The sequence below is a fragment of the Aptenodytes forsteri genome, unplaced genomic scaffold (assembly GCF_000699145.1).
Source record: "Aptenodytes forsteri isolate BGI_AS27 unplaced genomic scaffold, ASM69914v1 Scaffold66, whole genome shotgun sequence".
Taxonomy (NCBI): Eukaryota; Metazoa; Chordata; class Aves; order Sphenisciformes; family Spheniscidae; genus Aptenodytes; species Aptenodytes forsteri.
In genome coordinates, this window is record NW_008795131.1 from 1,427,047 (window position 1) to 1,450,611 (window position 23,565).

Consider the following 23,565-nt stretch of genomic DNA (forward strand, 5'->3'; position numbering starts at 1 on the left):
GGGGGGGGGGGGGGAGTGAATGAGCGGCTGTGTGGTGCTCAGTTGCCGGCTGAGATTAAACCATGACAACTTCTATATCCAAAGCTTTGAAAAACTTTCTCATACTTTCTATATGTGAAAAACAGTATCTGGATCCTTTAGGTCCTTTAAGTGAAAGCTCTACTATTGAAAAAGATTTCATTTAAAGAAGATTCCTTTCTAAATTCTGTGCATCAGCCAGGTTTACATGCAAGTTCAGCCAGATTTACAGGCCAATCCCACCAGACAAGAAGCCTCCCTTCCTTGTTTGCTTGCCCAGAGAAGTTACAAATCAAATTTCAAATACCAATATTGCCCACCAATTGTGTTTAAAGGGAAAATACATTTTTATTGAATTTAGGAAATTAAAAATCCAGTACCAGAACTTCAGATATTCCTTTTCTTTGGCAATGGACAATTTAAGTATTCAAAATTACAAGCCAGAACAAGTCTACTGCAGCTGTAAATTCATATCTTTAACCTCCATAGTCAAAGAAAGATGGTACTAATCGTCCCATAATAGCTTTCTAAAGGATCTTTACTATTTTATTTCATGGTAAAGTATTGCGTAGGTTGTTATAAGCCAATTCAACAACAGGGCCTTTATTTTGACAAGATGCCCCACAACACAGGCAGTGTTCTGATGCATGCAACACAAGGTTTTTAAACAGTCTGTGGGCTCACTGCTACATACAGCAGTTGGTGGACAAGCTTCATATGCACAGTGTATCTTACGAAGTAGCTGTTGTAATGATCTGATGACATCTCAGCCCCTTCTAGTCTTCAGATTAAGATGTCCAGGCTTGTAGAACCCATTTACATTAACCACGTTATCCTTCCCTCTCTGTCTGCCTCAGTAACCACCTTAATTTTTGCTGGCAGAGACTTCACTCCAGAACTTTCCCACACTTCATAATACCGTACAGCCAATGCCAAGAGTTATTCAGGTAGAATTTCAGTTAAATGGTACTGTTAAGCAACCCCAAACTTTCCACCTAAAGAAGCAACTTCCAAAAACCACAATCTTATCCTCCCCTCCACAAATCCACAAGCTCCCTTCTCACTATTTTAACAGGCAAAAAAATGGTTATGTTTCTTTCATTTTACTTAGGTAAAAGTAATTAAGGTGAAGCATTTTCATAACATAATTTAAAATTGTCATGCATATTAAATACAGAATACTTGAGTTTCAAAGGACATGATAGCTTATGTTACTAATACTGTGGAGACAACAGAAACAATGCATGAGAATATAAAATCTAAAAATGCAGAATTATGCAACTGCGATGATATCTCTAACATTGCAACATTCAGCACATTAATCTCACTCGGTTTATTTCCCCTGTTACAATGTACAGTTTGTGGACCTATTCCTTTTCTAGTAAAGAAAGTTGAGGCAAGAGTTACACACTTAGTACAGAACTGAGCCTCCCATAGGATACGCTTTTCTTGCACAGAAAAAAGCAATCTTCTGCTAAGCTGTTTGTAATTTGCAAGCTGTCGATAGAATTGAAATAATTTCAGTTCAAAGAATGAAAATATAGCCAATATTTCACCACTTTCCTGTAACCACCAACGGTAACAGACATGTCCTTATTTAGTCACCCTGACAGGTTCCGTGAGCAGTTTTAGCCTTGTTCTGTACTGAAAATCACACTAAGGGATCACATTCAGGAAACAGGTCCAGATCCCAGAGTTCAGTTCAAACCTTGCCTCCAAGTATCCTCTATATATACAAAAGCAATGAACCATCATATTCCCAAGAGAAAGAACCTTTTACACAGCCCTCCTGCGGACAGACAGGCTAAAGCATGACAGTTCTACCATACTTTTGTGCCCTACTCCAGGGCTTAATGTCCACGGACGTACTCCAGTGCAGTAAAACATTCCTCTTAATTGTGCTCATACTCCCTTTAGCTATTCTCTCCCATCTTCACCTTAAGCTTCTGAAAAGGGCTCCCCCAGAACACGCAGTTATCTGGGTCCTCTCACCTGCACGCTTAATCTTTCTGAATCTCTCTCTGTAGGAACAACTCACTTTTGGATTTCACCCAAATGAAGCCAGTTTTTCTGCCTTATCTAAGTGGGCTACAATGTAGCTCTCCCAGCACTGTAACTGCAGCAGGATCTGTATAGTAGACAGGTTCCTTCAATCAAGTGCTATCAGAAAGCAATAATTAATTATCGGTACAGTAAACTTTCATTCTTAAACGAGGCAGCAGTGCAACAGGCAGACATAAAATGCAGGGTTATTTCCATGACAGATGTGAAAACGCCTACCTTCCCACTCAACATTAGGGCTCTTGGAAGCGCCACAAGGGCTTACAGCGCTTCGATACTCCATATCCAGCTGCTCTTGCCTCTGGCGTTGCTCCTCCAGCAGCGCTGACTCATGCATTGCTTTAATGTGCCGTTGATACAGCGCATAACCACTCACTGGTGTTCCAACAGGAACAGTACAGGGACTGCAAGAAACCTACAAGGAGGGGAAGGTATAACGTCAGGTACATTAATACAGGTACTTACTAAAGTAACTATCTTGCTCAATGCCTCCACTGCAGCAGCTGTAGTCCATGTATGAATGTTTCAAATGGTCCACACCTGTTTTTAAGCTATTACTTGCGTATTTGTTTGTACTTAACTTACTTAACCCCTCAAAAGTATTATGATAACAAAGCTAATGATACATTTCTTCATTTGTTTCACAATTTTTGCCACTTTAGTGTTGCGACTAGTTTTAGAGACAACGAATACTCCTTCAAACATCACTTAAAACACCCCATACCATAGGTGGTATGACAGCAGCTCGGTGGTGAAGTTGTTGCAGGTCCATCTGCCCTTGCTTTATTGTGGATGATACCAGTATTGACCCAGTGGGATTTAACAGTGAGGGCTTTGACTCCCTGCTGAAGATACTGGAAAAAGAGATAGAAGGAAGGGAAAAATATCACCAAAAAGACCAAGATTAAACATCTTAAAAAATTTACAGGCAAAAGTATGCCTCTCAACTTCAAAAGAACACCACATTTAACACACTGGACAAATAGCTGAAAAATCAGAATTATGTTGTGTTTTGTCCCACAGCACATCTGGTAGAGTAGGCAACAGATGCTGCTGTATTTTTATAATACAGAGAAATACCAAAAGAAGTGTTCAGAATCTCCAATACCAGAAATTTACATATACTGTTTCTATATGCACAGTACTGCAAGAATGCAACCTTCTTTAGAAAGAATGCTTTGAAAAAAAAGATAGGAAACACTAGATATATTTAGTCCACAGGAAATAAACAAACAGTTGTATACAATAGACTACTTTCACATGGAGGGCTAGTATATTTGTGAAGTGGAAAGATTATGTCTGAAGAGGCAAGAAAGTGCAGAAACACCATCAACTGCACTCTTCGAGAGAGCACATGCAGAACAATGATACTGGATACTTTTGACATTTAACATCTATCCTTGGTACTCCGTGTATATTAAGACCACTGGGAGGGAGGGGGCATTGGCTCCAATGCTACGCTAGGGCTACATAGGAATTGCACCAGCAGAACACTAAAAAGACTTCAAATATCATCAGTGGTGTCAGCCATCCCCCAAAAGATAAAATGGTTCCAAAGACATGCAGCATTGTCCATTTAAAGCCCTATATACTTATGTAGGTTACCCACAGTGTTTAGGGCCAAGTTCCCAGGAACTAGTATTTGCATGAAGACATTGTACACCGTAGAGAAAGAGGTCATCCATTTCTCAGGACACTTGCCTGTTAATTTATGGACACTGACTGGTAAGAGTGAGAAATACTTTCACTACTCTATTATTGATAGCTTTCAAGAGATTCAGTTCTACTGATTGATATAACATGGTTCAATGACAGTAATTGGGTACAGGACTCTAGAGGTTATACAAGCAAATAAATGTGAAATGTTAAGCTAACTAAAATATCAATATTTTATGCCCCTAGATGATTATTTTTTTAAAAGCAAGTTTCATCTCCTACTAAGAGATATATTCAGGCTGTTTTCCCTGTCAAATTCAAGGAGTTTTAGATGCATTCTACTAAACTGAGTTTGTGAGAGCAAGAATCAATTAAAACAACTCCATCTCCAAATTTTTGGCTCTACATTCAAACGGTTTTTCACTGAAGGGAACGGAGAGCCCACATACTATCCCAGACTAACCAATCACACTATAAAAATATTCCAAATCTACTTCTGAATGTGTAAATTTGTTCGTAAGTATTGTGTAAAAGCAACAAACTAACCAAACCAAACCAAAGAACTTCAGTACAGATCCAGTTACACAAATCACTGTTGAGTTTCTTAGTGGATAGATGGGGGCATTTACAAAATTCCCCACATTACTTACTTACTTAATTTTTTTAGTTGGTCACTGATTTTTAAATAGCTGTGTACCAGAAAATCCTGCAGCAGCAAGATCTTCACGTCCCCACCAGAAGTGCCACAGAGCTACTTACCATGGAAACTCATGCCAGGAGCATCTTGAATCTCTTTTCTTGCTTTGGCAAATTTTCCTTGTTTCAGTAAGCTGCTGTCCTTTCCAGACAATTAACACAATTCCCATTCTCTGAACCGATCCCAGATGGCTTCATTTCCCTCATTCTCTAGCTTTCCAGGTAGTTGTGCTAGTTTGCTACCTACCTAGTCAGTCTATCACCATAGAATTTTGCCTTACCCTGCCTTAGGAGGCCCTTCTTTTGGCTTTTCACCAAAATTTTATATCAACATTTCCCTCTGTTGCACTTCCAGCAAAGACTCTTTAGAAATTCTTTCCCTAGTAGAAACTCGTAACAAAAACGTTGCTACTGATGACAGTTTTTGGATCACAGTTAAGTAAAATCACTTTTTAAACAACTTCTTAAAGATGGCAATATTTGAACACTAAATAATTAAACTCACCCTTGTCTGTCAGGTTCTCCATCAACTTCTTCATCAGCACTACAGGTGGCACTCGAATCATTATCTGAATGGGATTCTTGTCTTGCTGTATTAACTTGTTGTGACAGACTATAGTCCATTTCCTCTGGTTCTGACTTTTCCTTGGGTTTCTCCATATCTCTCTCTTTGGTATCACTCTCTATTTTCACTTGAATATTCTCTGGTAGCCTCATTTCAGTCTCTATAGGTTCTACTTTGGTATGCACTGGAAGAGTAATCACAGGCTTAGCTTCAACTGGATGGCTTCTACTGTCAACCTCCATAGGCTCTTCTGCCTCATTATTTATTTCCTCCTTAACCTGTGGCTCAGGGTTCTGACTTTCAGCTGTTGATACGCTTTGGGCTGTTAAGGAGGGAGATGTGCTGGTTGCAGGTTTAATGGTAGATTCTTGTTCTGCTGTCGCCTCAGTGGTTACTTTCGAAGCAGCACTCTCAGATGGAGTTTCTTCACTTGGTTTAGCAGGTTCTGCTGGAGTTGGAGATGGAGCACTTTCTGTATCAGAACTATTTTCAGCACCTGGGGAGAAAAAAAAAAAAAACGTTTTGGCATAAAGGTTCCATGTTAATGAAATCTAACTAGGCTTCCATGAACTGCTTCTTTAGAATAATCAAATATATGTCTGGTGTCCCAAAACACGAGACAATTGCCTTGAAGAATTGACTCATTGCCTGGTGTCCCAAAACACAACGAGACAATTGCCTTGAAGAATTGACTCACAAAGGGAGAGTAACCAAAAATCAGCAGATACAGGTTAAGGAGGGAGACTGGAATTACAGAAATAAGACTACTTAGCTAGCTCTGATCTTATAGAGAGCCAGCCCAGTAAACTCTTCTGCATATGTGAAAGAGTTGGTACTTCCATATATGATGCAGCTTTATTACAAGATTAGAGTCAACATTCACAGTACCTAAGGTGCAGCTTTAATGATTTAAATTAACATGTTTTGGACACATCACTGGCAGAAGTGGCAAAACACCGATTTTACATGAAAATCAGTCACATTTTATAGACATGCTGACTTGCAATTCTTGCTGTTAAGTTAACAGTTCTAGTTTACTTCCTTTCTCAATCACCATTGTTTTCTTGAAAATGCCTTCTTTGCTCTGTGAAAGGTGTAAACAGCATCGACAACTGGATACCAATTAAAGATGGGTGTTGATTCTTGCAGTAAAGAAGAATTTTTTAGCCTCCTCCTTTTAGCCTAGTTTATGAACTCCATTATAATATAAATAGCTTTTAGATAAATAAAAACATTTATAAAAAACTATGGCAACATCTAGAACACAGAAGCTATATTCAAGTCTTATCTTCTGATAAGAGTCTTCATTCTTCAGAACTACATCAATATTTTAAGAATGTTTGTTCAACAAAGGGATGCAATAAGGATCCATCAATTTTAACCTACCCATCTGTAAAACAAGTAATTAATTTTGACTTATTATAGAAGTGAACAATTTGCTGAATTACACACACTGCAGCTTAAAACAAAACAAAACCCAACCAAAACCCAAAATCCCCAACACTTAGCTATATCCTCTGATTCATCGTTTATGAATTCTATTGCTTACAGCTTCACAAAAGGCTGGCCAAGACGGATTGATGTTGAGTGCCTATAATTATTAGCAGTTGCAACCAACACATTTAAAAAAACTAACACTTAAATTTGTCTGTCTGAAGCTTTACTAAGGCTACAACTAGCAAAGACTAAATATCTTTGATTCAACTTGTTTCAACACGCACAATTTTTTGCTGTCAGTTTACCCTCTGGAAGATGGCATAGTCAAAGCATCTCAAAATACTAAGCAATAACATCTTAAGGCTGCTCAATACTAAAAATGCTTTTTCTCCTTCAGATACAACTAGTGAAGTGAGTTCCAATTGCTAAAATCTAACTGAAACATAGTATTTGAGCACTACATTATGAAGTGGAACACGCTTTCTGAGCATATAATTGGCACAAATCATACGTCCCTTTCTGTGCATACACAAGTTTCCTTCCCAGAAAAGTTACCTTCACTGTCTTCTGGATTCTCTTCTTCATTAGATGCTTCAATATCTTCATCCTCCTGAGCTGACACAGTTGAAGCTACACTCTCACACTGTGATACATCTCGCTCCTCACGGGGCCTTCGCGAAGACTGATAAAGACACGGCATTTACATTGTACTGAAAATTTGCAAGTATTATTTCCTTTTACACGCATTGTTATTCATCAATTTGAGGTTGAAATGAAAGACAGAGATTCCCTATTTAGCACAGATTCATTCACAAGGGCACACTCTTTCAAATTCAGGCCAGCTTTTGCTGATCCTGAACAAAAATAAGTTTGGGAACAAACCACTGTCTCAAGATATGTTTGGGGGACAACAGAACTACTGCAGCAAACACAGACACTGATGCTCTTCACTTCAGTGAGAGAACACTAGGATAACACCGCAGTTCAGAGGATTCCAACACTCAGGATTCTACTTTAGATGCCCCAAAACTTTCAGTTCCGGGTCTTCTACCAATTCTCCTGCTCTGTTTTGTAAGCTTAGTACTTATCGTGCTTCAAGGTAACTGTTCTACAGCGCTGACCTGAACTTCTATAGTCGCCGGTGTATTGATAAGGAACGTGGTTTTCAGAGCACTAAAGAATTCTTCAGGCTTGAGCGTTCTATCTGATAGAAATTTTTCTATTGCATTTTAAAGCAAGAACTGATTAGTATCACAGGTCAGTGAGCATCAACTGCCTTTTCTAGGAGATTTATGTCACAACACAAAAACAAGTAGAAAAGGAAACAAGTGATGATTGCAAAACAGTCTTAGTGAAGCGTGATGAATGACTTCAGAAAGATGCCAAGTTTTCCCCTGCAAAATATTCAATGCCCACTGTACTTACCTTCTGTTTGTGCTGTTGGAGGAGGCTGTCCAGATTGTGTCTCCTTTTATAGTTGAAGTAGAAGTTCTTACACTGAGCTTCACTTTTCGTCCCAACCATTTTGGCAATTGCCGCCCAGTTTCGTCCATGTTCCACTAGGCCTGTTCAAACATATAAGAACCAACATTTACTATGATAAATAATTCAGCTATCCAAACCCAAATAAATGGAACAACAATGCCTATGGGAAGGTAAGATCAGAAGTACTGCTGTCCTTAAGAGAACTCTCACTATGACAATGTATTTGATAACTACTTAATGTGGCGAAAAAAAGCTGTGTCAGCTTGAATGTCTGCTTATGAAGCCTTCAGACTTAACTCTTTGCTGTTGCTAATATGTAACACCTCTGCTAAAATATTGATTTTATGCATAAAATTTACAGGTAACAGTATCTACCAAATGAATACACAAGTTATAAACTACAACAGGAATTTTTGTAACTTATAAACATGTTACTTTGAAAATTTACATATGACATACACAACTTCACATCTGTTTCACAGACTTCTGTGGACCAAGTACAACATCAAACAGTTCTAAGTAGCCCATATGAAAAAAGTCAACATGAGTCTCAAAAAACTGATTTTGTCTGTTAAAGATTTTTTCTTTAAAAAAAAAAGGCATGCAACAACAGCAAGTTTCAAATTATTAATTCAGCGTAGCATTGCAAAAAATCACAGCACTCATATTCAGTAATTCAGTAAATTATTGTAATTTTGTAAATACAAGTATTCAGAAATAAGTCAAAAGCTTTAAAAGGTTTACCTTTCTTAGCAACTTCCATTTCTTCTTCTGTCCAGCGGGATGTCTCCACAGGCTCTGCCGAAGCTGAAAGAGAAAAAAAGACACTGATCAGAGAAAAGACCAGGATTCACTATTATAGCACCAATCATGCATCCCATAGTCAACTACTCTATTTACATTAAGGCTTGTTCAAGTCACTAGGGAAAGCTACTCTTGTCAGTGGGAAGTAGTCAGTCTCCATTACACCAAGTTAGAGATATAGTAGGAACCACTGCAATCTCAGCAAACTGTTCAAAACTATTCTGTCTACAAAACTATGATTAATTATCTGTCAAGGAAGACTTGTAAGTAACTTAGATGTATTTATCACTAAAATTTTACTTAAACTGTCAATAATTACCATCAACTACCAAAAGCAGCAATCCAACACACTATAAGCTAGTTCTATCTTATTGCACTGAATGCTGTGGAAAGGACTGAAATGGTTATTTATTGGTTGGTGGGTATCTACTATTCTTGTATTCACTGAGTCTCCTACTGGACAAACAGAGAAAAATAAAAGAAACCAAAAAAACCAGTAAGCAAAACCAAGCAGAAAACTAAGTATGATTCAATGCAAAATACTTTTCATTCATTTCTCTGGATTTGATATCATTCACTTTAAATTTCTGAACGGCATTAAGCTGCAACAGCCTCCATTTCCTTTTCATAAAACCTGCCATTATGCATAGCATGCAACATGGACCCTTCAAAAACTTCAGTTAAACAATAAAAGTAGGACACTATAAGGTATCTGATCCACTGAAAAACTATTTTGGATTTTCCAGAAAACCCTGCAAAAATGGTTTAAAAAACAACCCCAAAAGCAAAAAACAGCCTTAGTCTAGCTGCTGACAAAACCCCACCATATCAACTGAGCAAGAATGCCTGTCACAATCTCTGATGTTTCCAGTTAAACAAGAACTAATTCGCCCACTTACTCTGTTCTTCAGGATATGCAGAATATCTGAGCAACAAAAGAGTTGTTACAAATTCTAGAATAGCAGCTGCCTGTAACTACCAAGTTGAAGAGCTATGAGCAAACAACTTTGCCACAGCAGAGCACTGCAAGGGAAAAAAAAAAAAAATCTGCCCCGCCATCCTGGATAATTATTTACTAGCCACAAGGTATTCTGTTTGCTAGTATTTCTGCACCACCACAAATTATGTCAGTCTTTTCAGAAATGCAGCCAGAGATAGCGCAGTCTTTTCTAACCATACGTGCCAAGAAAGTAACATTTTATTTTAAAGAAGTCTCTTGCCATCTAATGCAGAAACAACAACAACAAAAACAACTTGCTAGGATCTATTTCAGATTATGAAACTCCCTGAAGTACTCAAATATCAGGCCTACTCATTTAACAATAACCTCTATGAACTACAGCCTGTAAGTCAATCTGTGTCAAAGGCATTTGGATCTCTACAGATCCATCATTAACCCTGCAAAGAGAGAAAACGTAGTTGCCATAGAAAGGCTGAACTGCCTTTTTTTTCCCTGTATGGTTCTAACAGAGTCAACTGATTACACATATACTATTCATGAAGTTACACTCGTCAAGTTTAACAGTACCACACAGTCACAAAATTATAAGCAGGCCTAAGAATTAAGATGTAATACTAAAAAGGAAAAAAAAAGTGCACTGCACGCACAGAAGACAGCCTTATGTCAGTGAAGAGCCTCACGAGCAGATGGGTCCCCGAGTGTCCTACAAATGCTACTCACAAGGTTCTGGTGGGGGTGGAAGAGGCGGTGGTGGTTCTTCAGTGGCTGCAGCTGCAGCAGCATTTGCTTGTGCAGCTTCATTTGTCATTGATCTGGTGATTCTGCCCTTACGACGACCTTGACTATTGGCAGTTTTTCGGCCCCTAGGAGTGGCCTGCTCCCTTTCCTCTGTTTCCTCTGGTGCAACTTCAGTTTTGTCCTTTTCTTTGGTATTCTCTCTGGGAATAGTTAAAATATAATTCAGTCACATTCAGATAGCCATTATAGGCAGATATTCCTGAATATGGAGGTAAAAAAACCCCCCAAAATCCCCAAACAACAGAACTCAAACCACAAACAAAACTCCGCAAACCCAAAAGATGCCTTTAGTGAAACAGAATTCACTTGCTGCCCACAATTTAGAGTCGCTAGAGAATAACATAGATACATGATATTATCAACCTCAAAGAAAATACGAACACTGTGATAGAACATATGAAAAAAACCCAAACCAACAAGATACGAAAATTATTATATGTGCAAAAAAATAATCCCATGGCTTTTTCCACCAGTCTGATTAGTTCAGCAAGACAGAGAAATTGGTATGTCCAAAAAAATTTTTTAATGCACAAAACCTAACCTAAACAGCAAGAGATTTCAGTCCGGATTTCACTGTCAGGCTAAAGTGAATCCCGTTCTGATCTTTGCAAAAAAACTGCAATCCAGAGTGAATTAATGCATTTTCAGTACATATACTTACTTAGATTCTTCCTTCTCATCCTTTTCCTCCTCATCTTTCTTTTCCTCCTCTTTTTTCTCTGCTTTTTCTGCTTTTTCCTCTTCTACCTTTTCTTCTACCTTTTCTTCTTGAGAAGGACGAGCAATTTGTTGCTGAAATGAAATGGCATTTACACATTATAACAACTTGATCACACAAAGGTGTAGCAGCTTGTACTCAGAGCAGCAGAAACAGTGATGCTGCTCTACCTTCCACTTAATAATATTCCAAGTTACAGTCACTGCACACCGGTCAACATAACAGTAAAACGCCTCTGCCAAAAACTGTAACACCTATCTGCACCCTAAAATCATAATGAACACGATGTTCCAGGCATTATCTCCCAGACTTCAGAAGTCCCCTTTGCCACAGAATATGCAGTTTCTATATATTAGCTGTATATCCTCAGTACCTCTCAGTTTATTTTTTTCTTATGTTTCTTCTGGTCAGCTGCCCCATTCAGATACAGTATTTTGTCTTATAAATTCCATGGAGGTCCAGGCTTCTTTTGCAAAGTGAGCACAGAGGTGATAATGTACACATACATGTGTCAACAAATACATGCACTGTTGTATGCCACACTAAAAATGAACAGCTACATTTTAAAAGTGCTTAGAGAGGTCTGACCAACATTCTTGCGTAGTAATGGTGTTGCTCCTTTCAAATTTTATTTTTAACGTTGTCCATTTTAAAATAGTGAAACCTGATAGCTCACAAATTGGAAGCAGAAGATCTTGTAGCATAAACATTAAGACCAACTCTAAGCCATCTTCTCAAAACTGTTGTTAGTAATTACGAAATATAATTATTCAAAAACTTGGGTCAGGAATTTTAGACTTATGTTTCCAGTGAATTTACAGAAGGAAAATTATAGCCTAGAATTATTTATTTATTTCTTAAACTATAGTCTTTATTGAGATGATAGTTTTACAAGCACATAAGCACTGACAAATGACAAAATAATTACCATTACACTTTATTATACTAAGAAAAACTGCACAAAACACTATTTATGCGTTCTCTGTTAGTGGACTCTTGCTCCTTATCTTTCAAACTTTATTATACTAAGAAAAACTGCACAAAACACTATTTATGCGTTCTCTGTTAAGGGACTCTTGCTCCTTATCTTTCAAAGCGATCCAGATGACTACCATGTGCAAGGGTATCTCATTTCAGAAAGCACATAAATTTGATTTAAACTTTCCAGAAGATACAATCTGCTTCAAACAGGAATTAATGGAAGAAATTTCTGTTACTTAATGTTATCACACAGAATTACCAGCATGGTCCCTTACAGCTGCTAAAAAAACAAAATTAAAAAAAATAAACTAAAAAAATGTAAGAAAAATTTGTTGCATTGTTTTTGCTATTCCTTATCACACAAAAAATAAAATAGCCTTGGCATTCTCTGACTTTGCTGTTAGAGGTGGCCTAACATTAGACAAGCCAAATATCCTGTGATGTTTTAAGAAAGCATTAGAGAAATGACACTGCTCATACAGAAAAAAAAAACCCAAGTATTAGGAAAGTTCTATGAAATGTGGCTACAGAAAAGATTTCCTTAAGTTTTAGTGTTGTAACCCTCCCTAAATATATTTAGGAGCCTAAATATTGCTTTTTGCCATCCACAGTGATGTATCTGCACATGGCTAAAACATCTTGCTTTCCAACGCTGCTGAATTTCTATGTCCACAGTTCACCTGCAAATTCCTTCCTCTCCAGGTTAAGATACCAAGCAGTAGTTGGCTGCCACTAAATAAATCATGTAACCCGCTCCCCAAATTCCCAGAACCCTTATGTGAAGCAAATGGTAAATGAATTAATTTTCCTGATGGGCCTCAAAACCCAGCAACCCCCATCAAGCATCTAGGGCTTAATCCATATTGCCCATTCACACGGAACAGTATCTGTAACAAGGTGATCTCAGTGCCACAGAAAAATCCAAGTCTCCTGTACCAGAAGAATGAGAAAAGAAAGCCTGAGGCTGCAGGTGAGGTTATAGTGGGCAGGACTCCAGTTAAAGGTGAGGGGAGAGGGAGGTGGAAGAAAGAGCTCTCTTCCTCCTCTCTGAAAATACCTAAATTGATTTAAAATGCATTATTACAGTTTAAATTCTGCCTTAAATATGTTTTCATAAGAAACTACGGAACGTAAGAGAGGGTGGGGAGTCAGATATGGCCACACAGAAGGAACCACTCACAGGGGTTTACATTGAAGGGGCTTGAATGGGTTAATCAAACCACCTCCGTCAATGGAGTCACCCATTCAGAAGAACTGCAATACCCAGATGCTCTCCACTCAAATTTGGTGTGTGCAGAACCGACTTGTTCCTTACTGGGCACTAGATTCTGCAAGTCAATGTTAAAAAGCAAAATACATGTAATATTTATATAAAGCTACCTTTAAAATAAATACCCAAAGTACACTTGGCAATTCACGGAAGGACAAGGACAGAGACCTACAAGATTACTGTTCTAGGACTTTATTAACTCAGATTTTACAGTCCACTGAAAAATTCCTCAAAATAGGCTTTTCTTTCTCACAGAGGAACCAACCTTCCTGTAAGTGTAGCAGCAGGTGTCACTGTTTCACTGACAAAACTGAGGCTGGAAATAGTCACAAAAAGGACTTGGTTTTGACCTTTTAATAATGTGAACTGGAGCAGAAAACCCTAACGCTAACCACTATCATCTTGCTGCAAATTATTAGCATTTAAGATGCTGGCATTACTTGGTTATGCAAAAACTTCCTTCAGGCCAGATGTAAGAGACACGCTAAGATAAATTATTTCCATCATGCTAGATAGATTGGCCTCAAAAGTAAGGAGTTAAAAATTGCATTTTCAGAAGAAAAAAAAATTTTAAAAAAATTGTATTTTACATATAATCTATTTACAAAACAGTTACTGAAAATCCTGTGTTCTTTTTGCCTGGCTAACTTAACATCACACTTTGTAAATAACAGGATTCTCTGTTTCACAGTGAATTTATTTAACATGCATAATCAATAGGTCAAGTGCAGGTTAAACACAAACCTTAAAACAGTTGAAGCCTCGGTCAGCGACGTACCTGCACATTCATCTGTTGATCAAAACTTTTACTATCCAGGTAAGGGGACGGGCTTTAATTCAGGGTACGATTCAAAAGGACAAAAACCACACCAGCACCGACATCACACAGCTCTTTAGCAGAGGCTGCCTGACCCAGCAACGTGTTTATTCCAGGAAATTGTGTCATTCTGCCACTTAAGCTGCCTACAGCAGAGTTGCCCATCTCACATACAACCTTCTAATCTCACCGGGGTCACCCGAGGTAATCCCCACCGAGCTCGGCTTGATTGGCCGTCACAGACATACAGCAAATTTCTGTCTAGTCAGATCACTGGACTGTACCACCTGCTGCAAAGGCACACAGCTTGATCCACAGACACGCGTTTCTGCTGACCAGGCAGCCAGACCACAGAAACGCACCCCTTACCGACTACCGCTTTGCTACCAAATTTCAATGAAAAACTTTACTCGGAGAGAACCTCCTTGCAATGAGTTGTTTAAGGAATTCTCTATAATCAATGCAAAAGCATCACATAGCCATGCTTTCTTCCAATACAATGTTAAAAACTTGCTCTTCATTTGAGAAGTCACATTTGGTTTAAGATGCACTTTTTTAGTTGCCTCTGTGAGCATTCTGGAATGGTTTAGGTAGCATTTTATAAAAAGGCCGTTCTGGACCTATTTGAGGACAAAAATGTATCAGAATTCAATAAGCCTTACATCTCTTAACTTGACATGCCTTAATCTAGCATTCAGATTCTCTAAAATAAAAGCCCCCCACACTGAAACTTGAGTCAAGTTGTACTCACTACATTCTCTGAAGGATTTCAACATCATTACCATGATTAATATCTTCTCCACTGCAATATTCCATTTGCTTGCCTTCTAATTTACAAAAATATATGAACTATTAAGAGTTTAAGCTGAAGCACCTGTTATTGGCATAAGCACATCTTGGAGCACATCATAAATCGTACACGACTTGCGTTTGCCAATCAGCAAGGAAGTTTTGGGTTGCTACTCAGATATGAAAAATACCAGCTTCAAACAAAGCTGGGGTGTGGGAGGGGAGAGGGGGGATGAATTGCATTCTGCAACTGTAAGAAAAATTCTGGCAAGCAAGGCAGTTCAACACTCAAGTTCTTTTTTACTAGCTGTTATAGATGTTGCTAATTAATCATTAATAAAATTAAGAAACACACATGATTTTTGGTACCATGTAATTCCTTACTACAGCGTTACTAAACACGCTAACTATGATACTTCTGAGTTTAAACTTCCAAAAATGGTAAAATTTCCCATTTAGAATGTTTAGACTATTTCCTTGAGTTTGCAAGTATACCTCAACATTCTTCCGATCTATGAAGCCTGACACTTATCTGCATCCTTAACATAGAGCACACATTAAGCCTGCAAGCCAGTTGCCCAAAGTTTAGTGATCTGCTGTAGTACTTAATGTGGATCAACAACTAGCAATTAAGACCTACAACTCTGCTAAAATTCAAAGAGCAAGCAATTTGAGTTGAATGAACGATGACAGCAGCTTCAGTGTTCCAACTCACGTATTTAGTTATTCACATATAAATCAGTATTCAGAGGAGCAGTTACAAAGTCAGGTAGAGCACCTTGGGTTTCCTTTTATAGTGAGCTAAGTTCACAAATCTGTACCCTTGTGTACAGGGCTGTAATTAAAGTCTTTCCAGTTTATATGCAGTATCCAAGGAAAGCAAACAATTTATGGATTGAGAAATCCACCCAAATTTTGAATTCTACCAGTTCCAATATTCTAAAGTTTAACAATGTTGAAAGACATTCAAATATACAGTTATGATCTTCTGAATATCTCAAAACTTACAGTTACATCACATTACAGCTTGAGCCAGTTCTGTCTCCTCACCTCTTAGAACAGCTAAGAACAGCATACGGCAAAGATATTGCTCAACATGGGTATACTTACTATGATCACACCAGTCTCATTTTATACTGGAATATGAAACTGAGCCACTTAAAATGGCAGCATTATCTGCGTTTAGTGTCCACAGTGATTGTCTACATTTTGGACAATCCAGTTTATTTCCATCTTCTTTGTATTTGCCATACATCCATACTTCAGTCAGAATCTTTCACCATCACTAGTCACACAACAATACACTTTCCCTATTAAAAAGCATTATTAGGCTTAGAAGGGCTAACAGAAGTTCTGGCAAAATACAGGATATTTCCAGTATTTCTCCCATCACAGCAGTTCACAATTAGTCAAAGCAGAAGCTCTAACTAAATCCTGCGCATAACGAAAGTGACCTTATCCCAAGCAATCCACAATTTGTGGGGTACAGACAAGTAAGTCTTCTGTGACATGATCTCTTCTCTTAGAACACCAGACCGTAATTTAAAAGGTTTAAGTATATAGCACCATAGAAGCACAACACGATGACCGTTTCTAGTGAACAGGATCAACTTATCAACTGAAGCTGTTTGCAGCAATTTTCTTTCATAGAAAAAAAATACATTTACTGGGACTCTCAGAAAACTTACATTATTTGAAAAGGACTCACATATCCTGAAGTGTAATATTTACTTAATTTGCTGTTTTGCAGTTCCGTACAGTTTTGTGCAGTTACAATACCTCAAAGTTTCAACAATTTTCTCTCTGGTATCGCTGCTGAGATATGACTAAATCCAATAACCCACAACTCTTCAGATTTTAAGGTCTGTGGATTTCTAAAACCCTGAATTTGAGAGGACCCTCCCTCCCACCCCCACCAAGCTTCAGTTCCAACAATGCACTGGGTGTTTCTTCAGCACATCACATCTATACCGTTTTCCAGCTGTTAAATTCATTTTAAGGACACAAACTCAAAATACCTGCAGGCTTGGTTGTGACATCTATTACTCTGTTCATGTACTTTATTTCATATATGGCCTTCTTTCCTAACCTCGCCACTGACCTATCTTTCATTCTATTTTCAGTATTTCCTAAATACCTGATAGATGCAAGGGGAATCAGAATGGGAAGAGCAGGGAACATGTTCAGTGAACACACAGCACTCCTCCTGCTTTCTTTAAAAAAACAAATACTAAAAAAAAAAAAATCCAAAGTTTAATTTTTTTTGTTTGTTTTCCAATATCCACATTAACCCTGGTAGCCTAGCAAATGTATTTATATGCTTTTTGTACATAATATGATGTTCTTTTTCCCTCCAAAGACTTCCAAAACTTCCAAAAGAATACTTCCTGAATCAGCAGAATTTTTTATTTGCATGCATTAAATTGGTCTCTTTCTTCTTGCTATTAAGTTCCAGTTTGACTTTGAGCCTGACCACCAAATAAAGATCACTAATAATTTCTGCTTTTTGAGAAACATTGACATTATGAAGTGATTATATATTTTCCACTGCAAATCACATGCTAAACCTAATTTCTGTTGGCCTCAACATAGGATTTAATGATGGATTCGAATCCAATGTCAAATGTCTACGGCAGGGTCCTCAAATAAAATGAATTTTCATATGAAAAAAAAGTCACAAACGTGCAAAGGAAGAAGATATTCCATAGAACTAAAAAAAAAAAAAAAACTAGCCAAGAACACCCCTGAGGTCAGGATTACTTAAATTTAAGAAGGGCAAAAATGCAGTAAAGGAAAAATAATTGTTTTTCTTTTTTTTCCCCTCATGCATATAATATACTTGCTATATTGGATTGTAAGACGACTGTAAATATGAAACAATAAAATAACAATATCCAAGTGATTAATAAATTTAAGTTACCTGGTTTCTTCCTCTGCGTTTACCGTAATTCCTTCGCACAAGGGCTTTATAATTTTCATTTTTCTTGGTCAAATAATAATATAATACACAGTCGGGAACATTCTAAAGTGAAAAATAAAATTAAAAAAAATTAGGTTTTACTGCTATAAAAAATACGTTCTTAGTATTTAATTTCTCTCAACACTTAAACTATTCGGCCCCTAGACTAAAATAAAACTCTCTTAGACTTGTTTGCTCAGCAGGGAAGTGAATTCACAAATACAACAATATAACTATGCATAAAATTATGGTGTTAAACACAAGTCTCATGTATTTATAATATCCCTCAGCTACTTCAGTCTGCATGATTTAATCTATACTAGACATTTTGCAAGTTTGAAAGCTTCGATTTATCATAATAGCCATACGTAGTCAAGATTCTAAGTCTTAACGAATCCTAATTCTCCATTACTTCTTACATCAGTTCTGCAAAATCAGTTCTAAAGACTAAAATTCGTTCTAAAGACTAATTCAGCCAGCAGTAGGATCCCACTGACTTGAAAGGTGGTGGCAAGATTTCTTAGAGGTAGCACAGTGGCTCAGCAGAGGCAATTATGTCCTTATCTAAACAGTGAAATAGTTAAAGCAGCTTACCTCCTTCAAAAAGAAAATAAGATCAAAACTAAATGAAGTGCCATTTTCTTTTATTGTTGTCAATAGTGTCGTTTCACTAACTTTTGTTAGACGTTTGCATGCATTGATTGTGTTACTGATCAAGTATTATAAAATCCTGTCAAAGCAGTAACTTTTTTTGGACTTACAATTTTTTCCAGGAAAAGAAAATGATACTGGGATAAATGACTTACATTTGGAAAGTTAGGGATCCCACCCTAGGCTCTACTTATATTAAAAAAGTTCTTACCTTTCGTTCCAGGTAGGAAGCAATTAGACCAAAGTTCTTGGGATGTTGGACAAACCTTTTATAAATCAGAAATTATTCAAGTTTAACAACATAATTCACGATCAAATAAGCAAAGCAGTCTTCCAAACAATCTGTTCCATCAGCAAGCCTTTGATTTACACAACTGAAATTAGTCTAAAAAGCCTAGTTTTCAAATTGTGAAAATTTAGAATTAAGCACTTAAAATTAGCTATTAGCTGATATAATGAGATCATACACCTACTCTTCTCATTTTAATCTTATCATGGAACTACAGTATTTTTAAGAGAATTTCTTATCTAAGGACTAAATGCATGTGAGCCTACTCAGTTGAAAAATAAGTGGAGAAGTCTAAAACTTTTGCAATGTTTCATTCATCCAACTAAGAACATTATCAAATATTATTGCACAAAAGCTTCAGCATTCCCGATTTAACTCATGTTTACTGTGGGGTTAGGTACTTAACTGTCATTTGCAATGTAATAAAAATAAAAGATAAGAAAGCCCATTACTTTTCCTTAAAAATCTCTTTCTCATGGTCGGTCCAGACATTCATGAACTGTCTGTCTTTATAGACTTTCATGGGATCCTCCATCAGACCATTCATATTAATAAACTTCACTCGTCTTTGTTCTGCATCAAACATCATGGGAGGAATGACAGAGAGCTGACGCATTTGTTTTTCATTATTCTACAGGCAAAGAATAAAAGAAAAAGTAAAGAATACAAGAAGTTGCTACTAATGTTTACAGTTCTCGACTTACACAATTCTTTAAAGCTCCACCAGAGTATACATTCACAGTTAGTTTGAAACTTCTTTTTGTCCACTTCTTAACTCTCCTAGAAATTGCCACTATCCCAATGAACATTTACACAGTCAGTTAAGGAAATAGTGTTGCAAATGATGAAAAACTAAAATGGTGCAGGGTTTTAGAAAGGAAGAGTTTTCACATGTTTGTTAGAGCTGTAAAAAACTAGGTTGTAGCAAGCCTGCAATGAACACAGACGCATGAGAAAAATGTAGGACAGATGCAATTAGGAAGCGTAAGCCTTAAAAGAAAAGTATTTGTAAGACCTGTTTCAAGCCAAAGTTCACACAGACTCTCTCAAACCAGCCCCCAAAGGTTTCTCTTATCAAAAAAACCCAAACCCTCTGAAAGGGACATTTCACTGCCAGTAAAAGGATATTGAGTCATTTGCTGTGCTTCTATAGCAAAGTACAGACAATAGCCTCACCTCCTGCTCAGAAAGTCCATCAATGATTTCAGAAATCTCATGTTCGCTTCTAGCAATAGTTGCTGAAAGTCCAGCCCCTCTTTGGCCAACTCTAGAATTAGAGGAAAACAGAAGGAGTAAGGATAAAGTGGAAAATAGCTATATTTTCAGATTTTGTACACAACAATGACAACCTTCAAAATTCTTTAAAATACTGTTACCAGTCTCCCAAATTAGTTTGTTAGAACTGTGCTTTCTTAAGCAGCGTCAGAGTACAAACTCTGTTCACGTACTGCAATTTCAAACAACCGCTCATTTTTACAGGTGGATTTGTAAAGCTCAGCAAGAAGGGCATGCTTGAGTCAACATCAAAAAAGGAGCGTTACCACTGGTTCCACTGCCAGTAGGTGTTTTAGATACATTAATAGGCTTCTGCTGAGTATGAGAAATGTTCATCAGTGGCACAGAAATCATCACCTTAATTAGTACAACTGATACACTGTGAAAGAGATTGGGTTTTTTTGTTTTATTTTTTAAAAGAAAAAAAAGCACATTAAATTTGCCTTTCATCAATTTGGTCAAGTTACTAATACAGCACCGAGACTCATTACAACAAAGGAAAATTTTTAACTTTTGAATTGATGGGGAGAGCTGTAATTTGGAAGAATTTTTCAGCTAGTGATCTTTACACTTAAGAACATCATAATAATATATTACAGCACGTGGGTCAAAAAGCATTTCAGAGATAAAAAAAAAAATCACTGATAATTAGAGAGGCAGAAGATCTTCATTTGCTCAAAGATTTTACTGAACTTTTCAATTTGCACAAAAAACCTGACAAAAAACCTTAGTATTTACACAGCAATAGTATTACAAGCACAGCTATAGACACAGATACCATTACACTGGAGAACAGAAATATAATGTAAAGAGACAGCCCCTTCCCAAGTAGTTTGCAATTACAAAGATGTGCTATATTCTTCAAGTAAAAGCTTCTTATAGATAGGAGTTCTGCTTCCATTCTAACAATTTACTTTCTTTTCCTCTTTTCTTGAGTCCACAAAGCCAGATCTTGCAGACTTCACGATATATTGCAAACTATCTGCTTTTCCTATGTTTTATGAAGTAAGGGGGTTTAGACAGACAGAAGAGAGAATGAGATGAAATCTTTATGGGGCTTGAACTTTCAAAGGTGTATTAAAATGATTTCAAATATTAGATAAACAGATTTGAACACAACTGAATCAAACTTGACCTAATTTTAATTTAAAGCACTACCTACAGTACCGTAGATAAAGTGAACTCTCAAATGAATTGTACTTCATTCCTTTTAAGACTCTTTGTACAGCTTCCATTTAACAAATGTCTGATAGATTAAAATTAAATAATAGGGACTTAATTGTCGTAGCTTGCATACTTCAAAAAGCAAAAATGTCTGGAGTAAAATTACACGGCAAGTACAACAAAAGATCGCTCAAATTGTTAATTAAAGAAGTCAAATGATTTTTGAGTGTGTAGGCTAATGAATATAGGGATCATGAAACAAAGAGGTAACACAGACACCCAGTGACAGAAAACCACTAAGCATAAATCAGGGTGTAAGCCGAAAATGAACAGGCTCACGTGAAGCTGACGCTCCAATTATCTTAAGACCAACTCCACAAACTTCTTTGTGCATCTGAACAGCTTAACTCATATAGTCTCACCAAGCACCACAACCTAACTAGCCTTTGCTAATTAGCTCTTTTTCTGTATTGCTTTTGGAAAATATGGGTTTTGATGGCAGATCTAAAAAGGGGGGTAGGAAAGGAACAATTTAGACATCACTGAAGCAGCCCAAGAGGACACCAAACTGATGAGGCTAGCACCGCTGACAAAGCTGATAGGGAGGGACAGGAAAAGGCGAGGCGTGAGACAGTGGATATACAAGAAGGACGATCGTTAAAATCCTTAGGATGTGAAGTGAAACTTGAGCTCAATGCCATGAAACACAGTGAACAAATGAAAGAACACTTTATACTGTATGATACACTAATGTTCTTTTTTAAAGAATAAAGTGATGAACATAATCATTAAGCTGAACCAATTTGATTATAAATAATTTTAAAACTTAAGTCCTAAGAGATATTTTATAGGAATATTTCAAATCTATGTTAATACCTTTGGAATCGTTCTTGCTGTTCTCTTTGCTTCCGGATTTCTGGAAATTGTTTTTCATAGTACTCTCTTGTTTTGCTCTCCTTAGCTTTCCTGCGTGGATTATTTTCTATCCTGTCAACTTTTTTCTCCCATGCCTCCATCAGCTGATCATAACGTTGACAGATTTTCTGTTCCTGTTAAATTCCAAAAGTAAACCTTGAACTAAACACAAATACACTAAGTGATCAGTACACATAACACAGCTGGGCTCTATATTTTTCTTGCTCTAGTGGCTTTCCATTTTGAAGATGACATATACCCAATTTTCAGCAGAGAGAAGGTGAGGAAGTGGATATAAAAATGTACATTTTGAATATTACACACTATTTCTTTGCTTTACACATGGCAATGGTATTTGGTAACTGTTATTACTGCCTTCCAGAAATCTCACATCTTCTGGTACCAGGCTTTTAATTAATGGAATTGGTTTAATTTTTATTTATTTTATTTTAAATTTTTAACTAACAGAATGGGGCTGGAATAATTGTAGTATGTCCTCAAGCTCAGCAATATGTAGGGAGCTGCTCCTACGTAAAAAAACCTAGGACTGTAAGAAGAAAAATAATTCATTACATTTTCATGGTGGAACCTTCCAATTGAATGTATAATCTTCTGCTATTCTTAATAATAAAGATCATTTTTCAGGCACCACCCAAAACAGCCTTTTGACTTTGCATGCCACTTGCTACAACAGCATGCAAGAGAAAGCATTAAGTCAATTAATACTGGTATCTAACATACACAAGTTTGATTAAAAATGCTGTCTGACTTTCAGAAAAAAATCAAAGATCTGCCCCATTTTCTTTCAGATACTATAGCTACTATACAAGAAAAGAAGTTCAGAGTTCAGCCAGGCATGACAGTTAAAGATTTTCACTGGGTCTCTTCCATTCATACTCTTTAAGAAAAGGAAAGAAAAAAAAGCTTTTTCCTTATTGTACTTTAGATGGTTTTCAGTCAAATAATCAACAAACCACATTTACAAAACCTGCAGTTTATTTTCCAGTAAATCAACAAAATTTTAGCTTAAGATCTTATTTTTCTAATCAATGTCATTCACATGACACATTTGGGAATACAAGTCAAGGATCCAGACAGAAAACCAACCAATCATGTGCTCTTTTCACAAAAACATGGTAGTATTACCCGTTGTTTTCTTGCATGATTTCTTCTTTTAAAGAATAGTATTAGCTTTTTCCTCATCACCTGGTTTCTGGAAAATAAAATTGGGGGGGGGGGGGGGGGGGGGTATTATT

General features: G+C 37.0%; 1 protein-coding gene across 3 annotated transcripts in view; it reads right to left on the minus strand.

Moving 5' to 3' along the window:
- The window catches only part of NCOR1 (nuclear receptor corepressor 1), a 76,610-nt gene that overhangs the window by 24,948 nt on the left and 28,097 nt on the right, over positions 1 to 23,565 (minus strand). For 2 of the 3 annotated variants that reach the window (XM_019471797.1, XM_009278175.2), the window contains exons 9-22: positions 23,456 to 23,522; positions 22,271 to 22,443; positions 20,132 to 20,222; positions 19,408 to 19,586; positions 18,878 to 18,932; positions 17,977 to 18,078; positions 11,143 to 11,273; positions 10,404 to 10,621; positions 8,663 to 8,725; positions 7,859 to 7,998; positions 6,989 to 7,115; positions 4,937 to 5,492; positions 2,804 to 2,933; positions 2,299 to 2,494 (exon numbers count right to left, since the gene is read on the minus strand). In XM_019471797.1, coding sequence (XP_019327342.1) covers positions 2,299 to 2,494; positions 2,804 to 2,933; positions 4,937 to 5,492; positions 6,989 to 7,115; positions 7,859 to 7,998; positions 8,663 to 8,725; positions 10,404 to 10,621; positions 11,143 to 11,273; positions 17,977 to 18,078; positions 18,878 to 18,932; positions 19,408 to 19,586; positions 20,132 to 20,222; positions 22,271 to 22,443; positions 23,456 to 23,522 — 2,228 coding nt within the window. Of the gene's footprint in view, positions 1 to 2,298; positions 2,495 to 2,803; positions 2,934 to 4,936; positions 5,493 to 6,988; positions 7,116 to 7,858; positions 7,999 to 8,662; positions 8,726 to 10,403; positions 10,622 to 11,142; positions 11,274 to 14,194; positions 14,376 to 17,976; positions 18,079 to 18,877; positions 18,933 to 19,407; positions 19,587 to 20,131; positions 20,223 to 22,270; positions 22,444 to 23,455; positions 23,523 to 23,565 lie in introns of those variants that run through there. The other variant, XM_019471798.1, reaches the window with a different exon arrangement.